Source organism: Hylobates moloch, unplaced genomic scaffold (genome assembly GCF_009828535.3).
Source record: "Hylobates moloch isolate HMO894 unplaced genomic scaffold, HMol_V3 SCAFFOLD_7, whole genome shotgun sequence".
Classification (NCBI taxonomy): domain Eukaryota; kingdom Metazoa; phylum Chordata; class Mammalia; order Primates; family Hylobatidae; genus Hylobates; species Hylobates moloch.
The window spans coordinates 91538075-91547962 of NW_026652282.1; the positions used below are offsets into that span (position 1 = coordinate 91538075).

Here is a 9888-nt window from a genome sequence, read left to right on the forward strand (position 1 = left end):
GCAATGCTAACAAATCTAGGGTAATCTCCTATAGCTACATATTGTTCATGCAAGCTATTTTGAGGTCAAGGAGAAAGCTTTAGCTGAATTAAAATATCTTGAGTCCTAGTAATATGTTCTCAGCCAAACTATGCAGCATCATATGATTATGCCAATATACTGAAAAGTTTGTCACCTGGTCAGAGAGCGTAAGCGGAGAAGAATATCCAATCCTGCAGCCATAGGTGAAGCAAGATATCTCTGCTGTCAGTTCTAGCACATGAGCCAAAGGCAAGTAGCCAATATATGTGTCCTTTGGTCTAAAACAAAATAAAATATTTTAACCATTCTTGAAAAGGCATTTGAAGTTAGAAATACCAAGAACTTTATCATTTTAATATAGATTGAGTTTAGAGAATGCTGAACATGAACTCTGATTTCTAAGAAGAAAGTTAAAGAATTATCTTACCCCAGTCCAGGTATTCTTTCACATTGGCCTGTCATTCCAGCTATCAAATTGCTATGATGCATCATCACTCCCTTAGGTCGGCCAGTAGAACCACTAGTATACATAACAATGGCCATGTCTGAAGGCGTTGGTCTACTTGGAGGAATGCCCACTAAATGAATGAATGAAAAACACCACATTTACTTCAGTTCAAAAGTTAAATTACTAAACAATAATAGGATATTTAGATTTTGCATAATGATAAACTATCAATAGACAGTATTTGCTTTAAATCATCAAAACAAGCTGGGTGAGGTGGCTCATGCCTGTAATCCTAGTACTTTGAGAGGCCAAGGTGGGAGGATCACTTGAGCCCTGGATTTCGAGACCAGCCTGGCCAACATAGCAAGACTCTGTCTCTACAAAAACTAAAAAAGTTAGCCGGATGCAGTGGCATGCACCTGCAGTCCTTGCTACTCAAGAGGATAAGGCAGGAGGACTGGGTGAGCCTAGCAGGTTGAGGCTATGGTGAGCTATGATCACACCACTGTGCTCCAGCCTGGGCTAGAAAACAAAAATGTTTATCAAATTCTGGTTACAGTGAGCATTTTGGACTCAATTTGGCCCATTTTCTGGATGTATAACCTAATCCCTGTCTGTGCATTGCCTCTCCACAGTGTTGTATACAGAGCAATGTTGTGGAAAGATTTCTGGGACTTTGGAGTATCAAGAGGACAGAGTATCACGTATAAACTTCTTAGGCCTCAGTTTCTCATCTCTAAAACAAGACAGCTGGACAGATTGTGGTTACTAACCACTAGTGGGTATTAGAATCACCTGCAGAACTTAAATAAAATACTATTTCTGAACCCCCTTTCTGAAAATTCAGATTCAATATGTGTGGGATAGAACAAAGCTCCACAAGTGATTCTCATATATGGCCCTGATTGAAAGCCACTGGAACTGATCTTTAAGGTGACTCCAATGCTAAAATCCAAAGGTGATAAGTTTTAAACAGCACCCTGGAGCTTCCACTTTCAAGACAGTGTATAGTGCTAACCTAGTAACCACTTTTCCTTCCAAGAATATACCAGAATGGCTAAGAAGCCACAGATATATCATCAGAATTAAATACAAGTTTAACAGGATTATCACATTTAAAAATCTTTACACAAATTATTTACATTTTTATACACCAGTTAAAATAACATTTTTTTAAAACAGTGAGCTATACCACTGAAACAAAGATAGTTATACTTAAACTGGCTAATTTTAATGCTTTTTAAAGATATAGTCATAGTTTATAAACCAAGCAAATAAGGACTGCACATTTCCTCTGATGATTAACCAAAGCAACAGCAGTAGCTAAATTCTTCTTAATCTAAGCACATAATGTGATACTTTGCTTCTGCCCACTTTTAAGTAAATATGCAAAAAAGTGGCATCATAATAACTGTCTGTACCACAAAAACATATGTATCCTATCTATTGCAGAGATGAGTAGAACTAAGTGGGATATGTGGCCTATTACGTTATTGCTCACACAAAATTATGAAGACTGCTGACCCCTTAGCTTGCTGCCAACACCCTTTGGTGAATCAGCAGAACTGTAACTCATCCCTACCAATCAGGACTTCTCAGTCAAGTTTATCCCAATCTTACAGGGTCAACCTAGTGTAGAAAAACAATTCTCTATGGGTCTCATGTTCCGCACATCTTGCAAGCAGAGACATTGACTTTGTTCCAGACTATCTTTACAAGGATATTTGCGCAGAGATAGTGTCTCTCCCCAGAGCAAACAGCAGGCATGCTTACTGTCCAGTACAATAAGATAATAAGACATTCAGGCTCTTTAAGCTCAGAGTTCCTCTCTTATGACACAAATGCTGATATGATACTCTGGCTACTGCTATTGTTGTGAGTAAAAAACGGTCCCTCATCTCAGACCCAAAAGTCTATGGCCCCAGGAAGTTTTGCAGGCTCATCTGTTTGCCGGCAAGCAGGGTAAAATCTGACTCTCTGCCATTCTGGACACATGGCAGAAAGCTATAATCTACACCTGTTATTATAAACGCATGCTCATTCTCTAATGGTAAAATGTTCAGAAGCTGAGTAGAGGTTCGACCAACATTTTCTCCTGCAAAAATGAATCCTTTCCTCATTATAGTATGGTATTATGACCATCACGTTAAACATGATAAGAAAACTCTTCAAATGGAGTATTAATTTCCTCAACTCTCTGCCCTGATGGCCAACTGACATTTTGCTACAAGGTACACTTACTTGTTTCAAATGAAATACCAACTACCACCTCAGTGGTAAAATAAATCCAAGCATTAATCTTGGTAAACAGCTTTGCATCCTCTGAAACATCCTTAAGATAACTAGCATTAAGCATTTATTTCAGAAAGTTTACTGAATGGAAGGCCTGAAATATTTTTCTTTTATGAGGCCCAAATTGGAAGGTTATAGTGGGTTATTTAAAAAATGAAGAAACATTTGGCAGCAACTGCCATAAAGTCTGAAAAACAGTTTACATCTCAACCATTTAGTGAAATTTACTAACTTACTTTTTTTGAGGAGAAATGGAGGGAAAATCTTAATCATATATGGTCTTGATGGTTTTTAAAGATTTTTAAACTTTTTTTTTTCAGTCAAAGAACTTTTGTGGATTTACTCATGTCATTTGTTTCCCTAACCTACCGAAATAACAAACTTGGAATAGGTAAATAAAATTGTTTTTACTGCTTTACTTACAGTTTTCTGGGTTGGATCCCAACTCTTCTACTGATTGCATGCTGTGAATCTCAAATCCTTCAGGGTACTCTGCTTTATTGATAGTCTTATTGTCCACATAAATGATATGTTTAACACAATTGATATCTAACAATGCAGTCTGTTGAACAGAAAGAAAAAAACCAGCTATTAAATTTGAGCCTGCAACAAAAATTCACTTACTGAATACTTTTCTGTCCTGCCAGACAATGCAACCATGAATTAAAAGAAAATTTCATATTTACCTTAAGTTTACTTTCCAGAAGTTCAACACTGGTAATCAGATAGGAAGCCTCAGATTCATTTAGCCCATGAACTACTGCTTCTTTGCCAAGTGTGGCATATAAAGTCACAACTACATAATAAAAATAAACACAAATATTAAGTAATAAACATCTATTAGAAATGGATATTATTGAAGTCAGTCTTTAATAATAGGTACACTTAGAGACACAAAGACATTGTATATTTTAATTTGATTTCATAGTCTCTGTTACCATCCTTCAACCTTGCTTCAAACTCCCTGGGAGCCCAAAGTTTTCCTGACAAATTCCCAGAACTTTCACTTCCTAAACCTGAAGAAACCCAGAAACACTCACACTGCCACAGCTGATCAAAAATCTGTCAATTTAGATGCTCAAGGCCAATAGCTACTGGCTGAACTCTTAATTCAGGTCAGACTGGCCCAGCTAGGGCTTCTTCTTGATACACTTTCACTGGCCATAGCCTCCAAAGAATGGATAAGTCCTTGAAAATCTTGAGGATCTTAAGTCATAAGATCAGCCACAGATAATGTTCTTACTCCTTCTAAGAAGCTGTTTTAGTGAGTCCAATGTCCAAAGTGATTGGTGACCTCCACACCTTAATTAGAGAGATCAAGGAGATCTACTCCTTAGGAGCCACCAGAGATAACATAAACCAAGATCAGTTAGAATCAAAGGACATCTGCTAAACTTAGAAAGAACTGAAAATTCAGCTCTAGATTGGTAACCAGAAACAACGTAGTTAAAAATAGCCACTTTTCACAAGCTGTTCATCGTTGAAAGTGGGTAATGGGTACATAGGGGATCATTTTCATATTATCTATTTTTTGTTTGAAATTTAAACTCTATAATCCTACCTTACAGTGTTATATTTCATTCAACAAACAACAGAGTACTTAGTATGTGACAATATATTGTTTATTTCTTAAACAATGGCAACAACAAATGCTTGAGTATTAGAAATATACTCAATTTTACTTTCTAACATATCTAATGCCAATTCCAGCTGTCACATGCATATTTCACACATAAAATGTAATAAGTCAAATAAGAGGTCTCAAAGTGAAGCGATGAACTTGAATTATCCTGAGAAATGGTTTTTTTGTTTTAATCATTACTCTTTGTACATCCCCCCCCCCAAAATACCCCCAAACTCCAACTCTTTCAGTTACAATTCATTTCCAATTGGAAAATAAAAGCGTAAATCACATCCCTTAAAGCTGCCAATTCCCATATTAGTTCTTACAAGTTACCGTATTTAACAGGAGTTATCGGATATCTTTTAGCCACAATATTACATACCGTATTATGGACATAATTTATGTGTAAAATGCCTAAACAACACCTACTTTGAAAACAAGAGCATCTCAAAACAATTTTCACATGCAAGCAAAGACCCTTCTCTCCCCACCTCCAAAAACACAAGGCACTTACGAGGAAAGTTGTACTTAAAGCAGGTCTGTGCTGCAATCATCCATTCGGCCCTGGTCTCACAGAAGATGGCAATGGTGTTCTTTGGTTTTAGTCCCAGTGCAGTGAGTCCACTACCAAAGTTATTCACTCTGCGGTTCACTTCAAGATAGTTCATCCATTTATAATTCCCAAGAATTAACTGTTAAAGTGATACATTCTCTAATATTAGTATATTCAAACAAGCAATTAAAATACTATCCAAAGCATAAAACTCTAAAAATGCTCTTAAGTGAACATACAGAAGCTACGAGCGGCTTCTGAGTAGTTTTACACAGCACTATAATAGAATGCCAGCATATTTAAAACGCACTTGATTTATGATAAAAACAAATGTGTCTGCCTCTTTAAAACATAAATGAAAAGCACCAAAATACTTTACCTTCTTAAAAACTTTTCCATTTGGCTGCATTTCATTTTCTTCACTTAGGATTTCCCTGGTCCCAAGGCTATCCTTCTTCCCAAACTTGGATACAGCATGGTCAAATAATTTATCCAGAGTATCTGCTCCAGGGATGTCTATTACAGCTAGTGAGTCGAAGTGTGTGACAGAGCGATATGGACTTCCAGGTTTGTCTGAAGTGGGCTTAGCTTTTATTCTCTTTGCCATAGCGTTTTTCTTCTTGGCATTGGTAAGAAAATACCATGGAATAAATATAAGGGCACTGTATATTGTTATTAACAAGTGGACAGGCAGCAAAATAATGGTGAGCACATTTAGCTTAAGTTTCATAGTGGAAAGGCTTCTAAAATGGTACTTATTTCTTGTTATTCTTTGGCTTTTGAAAGCCTTATTGTGCTGAAGAAGGCAATAATAGAAGCAGCAGTAAGAATAGCAGTAGAGCCAAGGCAGTTCAATCTTAGTGATACAGATAAAAGTTAGTAATCTTTGGAAGCCGACAATAAAGTATGCCTGTAGGTGATGACAATGAACCAAGCAGAGAGCAGGAAAAACAAAAACAAAAAAACAAAAAACAAAAACAAAAGAGTATTAACAAGTTGATAGCACAATTGATTTAAATACTCAGGTCTTTATTAGTTTACACAGTTAATTACAGAAAGCTGAAATAACTGGTCTGAAAGGCTGGCATTTTCCATTTGTAATCATTATTGATGTAAATGTCTTTGAGCACATCAACTTCTGAATTTAATTTTTTCTAGGTTTCTAGGTGTACTGGTACTCTGCATATCATTCTGTGAGTTGAATAACAACCTTAATGCTTACACAAATGCATGAATATGATATTTAAGTTTGTCAAAACTTTGGTAGAATAGGGTATGCCAACAATGAGATTTCTCTTAAACATGTGCATGTAAACTAGACATCTTTAAATAGTGTTAGGTTTATATCCAAAGGGTGGGGGGTGGGGCAGAAACTATCAACTTAGATTTATTTCTCAAAGGTCAACCCAGAAACATTATTCTGAGTTCTTCATTAAGGTAAATTTCTCAGGTAATGCTATTTGATATCTACTATTTCCCATATGGGAGCAATACAATTGTAAAATCATTTCCTACATGTTCACTTTGTGCTCAAAACTGCACCAGTTGCCTAGGAGTGGTAATACAAGTCTGAAGTAGTATTAATTCCTGGCCCTTGGCCATTATAAGTTAACACTTATGAGTCAACTATCACACAAGATAGATCCAGTATTTTGGAAACTGGGGGAATGGGGACAGGGGGTGCAATTAAACCATCTCTTCTAATAAACACTACTGCAGACTGCCCATATATAACACTAAAGTGGAGTTGCTCTGGCCAAAACAGGGTTTGGGGATGTCCAGAGTCCTGCCCCAGAATTCCCGGAATCCCAACTCCCAGGGTGACCACTAAAGCATTTCCACTGAAAAGCCTTGTGGTAATACATAACTAATACATAACTACCACGTGCAGTGTAGGCAGTAGTATAAGCAATAAATGCAAAAGGAGTTCAGAGGAAGTGCACAATGGCCAAGAGTAACTAGGAGAGGCTTTGTGGAGATTAGATTTAAGCTGGACCTTATGTTGGGCATCTAGAAATGAAAGAGGAATGGAAGGTATTCCAGGCTCAGGGCCCATATGAAAAAAGATACGAAGGTGGGAATGAAAGGACTTTGGGAGAATAGGAAGTACCAATAGCAAGGACACTAGTCTGACTGGGGCACAGCGTACACTAAATACGCTAAATATGCTTGACTAAATACGCTACGGTAGTTACAAAATCTAACAAATCAGGCAAAGTAATTTTGATAGGATTACGCGGAAAGCTGGGGGCTGCTGCAGGTTAGAAAAACAGTGCCATTGGAAAGAAACCGCAGAAACAGGCTCAAGAATAGTAGTATTTCTTTTCTTTTTCTTTTCTTTTTTGAGACAAGGTCTCACATTGTCACACAGGCCGGAGTGCAGTGGCGTGATCTCAGCTCACTGCAACCTCTGCCTCCCGGACTCAAAAGATCCTTCCACCTCAGCCTCCCGAGTAGCTGGGAACACAGATGTGCATCACCATGCCTGGCTAGTTTTTTTTGCATTTTTTGTAGAGATGGGGTTTCGCCATGTTGCTCAGGCTGTTCTCAAAATCCTGGGCTCAAGCTATCTGCCCTCGATGGCCTCCCAAAGTGCTGGGATTAGAGGTGGGGGCCACCACACTCGGCTCAAGAACAGTAATATTTTTCAAGGAGCTTACCTTCAACTGAGAAAGCTATTTTGGTCAGTTGTAGCATATTTCAACAAGAAAAATCAAAATACTAGTTCACTTTGAAGAGACAAACTGAAGCCCATCCTTCTGCAACTTTTGTAGAAACAGACTGACAGACTTAAATCAATTGACCCCAGGCTAGTTGATTGTTGTTATACCATCTAATATAAAATGGTAGCTTAATCCTGCCTGTGCCTTTGTTCATGTAATTTAGTTGAGTACAGTGAAATGAGCAAGAAACTGGAAGTCACTGGGTGTCAAAATCCTCATCTCTGCCCCTAACTGGCTGTGTAACCTTGAGCAAACCATCTGCCTTAGTCTGGGACCACACTAGATCAGTAGGCCTTAACCTCTTAGAGATGATGGGCCTTTTTGAGAATGAGAATGAGGAACCCAATTCCCCTCAGAAAGACATGCTAAATGATACACACAATTTCAAGTGATTCACAAGTTCCTTGAAATCCATCCATGAACTTCAAAGGGCAACAACCCTGAACTAAAAATGTCTGGCCTAGGTGATTCTTAGGGCCTTTCCAGCTTTAAATTCTATGATTTACCCTACCTGGAAAGTACCTTCTCAGTCTCTTGGACAAGTCAGGTCGTTCATTTCTTCAAGATAAGGTATGTCAGGTCAAGGGTTTATCATAATGCTGAATGTAAGATCCCCTCTAACAATCCTCTCCTCCCACTGAAGATTTCATGGCTACCCAAGTCCAGAACAATCTTTACTTTTTCTAATTTCACATATCATTAGCAATATCTACCACTCAATCTGATAATGATTATACTACCATCACTTCCAAACTTCTGGGTACCTCAGTATAGAACATGGACCAGTAGTTCTCAACCATATCAAACCCAGTACCTCTTTCTTATGACAAATATTTTGTGATACCTCTTCATAAACATCAAAGGATAGTCATAATCTACCAACACACCATCTTAAAAAATGATTTCTTACTGGTAATATAAAAGAATACCATAAAGAAACTAATTTAAAATTTAACAAAATACTTGTTTCAATACATACATTCTCAGAGACAATATTAGCAGACATAAAAGCATGTCTTCAGATTTATAAAATGCCCCCAAGGGGTGAGTACCACCTTACCCTCAATTGAGAAATCTTCAGACTTAAGGCTGAAGATATATAAAGAAATAGAAAATAGCTTTTGAAGAGCCCATACTTTAGTTGGATTTAAAATGCATTGTATGTTTTTTAGTTATTGATGTTACATAAATTTAATCTTTTATACATATTTGCCTTAAGTCTTGGAGAAAGAGAAATGCTTTCTAGGTAATCCTCATAGTGCTTAGTACAGACACACACACATGCATGCACACACATGCACACACACACACACACACACACAGAGTAGGCAAGGCTCAAAGAACATTCAGGTGAGAAGAAACCAGAGAGATCATTTAGTCTAGAGGTTTTCAAATTCTTTCTGCAGGTAGCGAGGGGGTCATGGGTCATCCATTTGAATAAAATCTTATATAGATATAAAAACACAAGCGTAGATGAAAGCAAAAAGCATAGCTGCTCTGGTAGGGGAGGCTATGACAGCCCCTGAAGGGACTCCTTGGAACTTCCAGTTGAGCTGAATATTTGAACCACTGATATTATCTGATCCCTCATCTTACAGAGAAGCAAATGAATGGTAGAGCACAAATTGAGCACCCAGTGCTCTTTCAAGTACACTAGCCAGCCTCTGCCCAGTTTTGCCTATCATCTTCAACTATAATACTTCCTTGTCAGGGGTTATACTCAGTCTATTGATAAATTCATTTCAAAAAAGATTTAAACATTTCATTTCACTTCAAAAAAAAAAAAGAGTTGGTGGTAAGGGTATGATGCTGAGCATCGTACCCATCATTAGGCAGAATATAATGTCTCATAAGAGAAACAACAGAAATTTTCTAGGCTAACAGATCTGGGTTTAAAATGCGGTTCTATGCAGCCATAAAAAACAATGAGTTTGGCCGGGCGCGGTGGCTCACGCTTGTAATCCCAGCACTTTGGGAGGCCGAGGCGGGCGGATCGCGAGGTCAGGAGATCGAGACCACGGTGAAACCCCGTCTCTACTAAAAATACAAAAAATTAGCCGGGCGTGGTGGCGGGCGCCTGTAGTCCCAGCTACTCGGAGAGGCTGAGGCAGGAGAATGGCGTGAACCCGGGAGGCGGAGCTTGCAGTGAGCCGAGATCGCGCCACTGCACTCCAGCCTGGGTGACAGAACGAGACTCCGTCTCAAAAAAAAAAAAAAAAAAAAAAAA

General features: G+C 38.2%; 1 protein-coding gene across 1 annotated transcript in view; it reads right to left on the reverse strand.

Annotated features, from left to right (window-relative positions):
* The window catches only part of ACSL4 (acyl-CoA synthetase long chain family member 4), an 82035-nt gene that overhangs the window by 29876 nt on the left and 42271 nt on the right, over nt 1–9888 (reverse strand). Inside the window, exons 3-8 of the mRNA XM_058441341.1 lie at nt 5318–5848; nt 4900–5077; nt 3448–3557; nt 3185–3323; nt 449–599; nt 153–299 (exon numbers count right to left, since the gene is read on the reverse strand). Coding sequence (XP_058297324.1) covers nt 153–299; nt 449–599; nt 3185–3323; nt 3448–3557; nt 4900–5077; nt 5318–5668 — 1076 coding nt within the window. The 5' untranslated portion in view covers nt 5669–5848. The remainder of the gene's footprint in view (nt 1–152; nt 300–448; nt 600–3184; nt 3324–3447; nt 3558–4899; nt 5078–5317; nt 5849–9888) is intronic.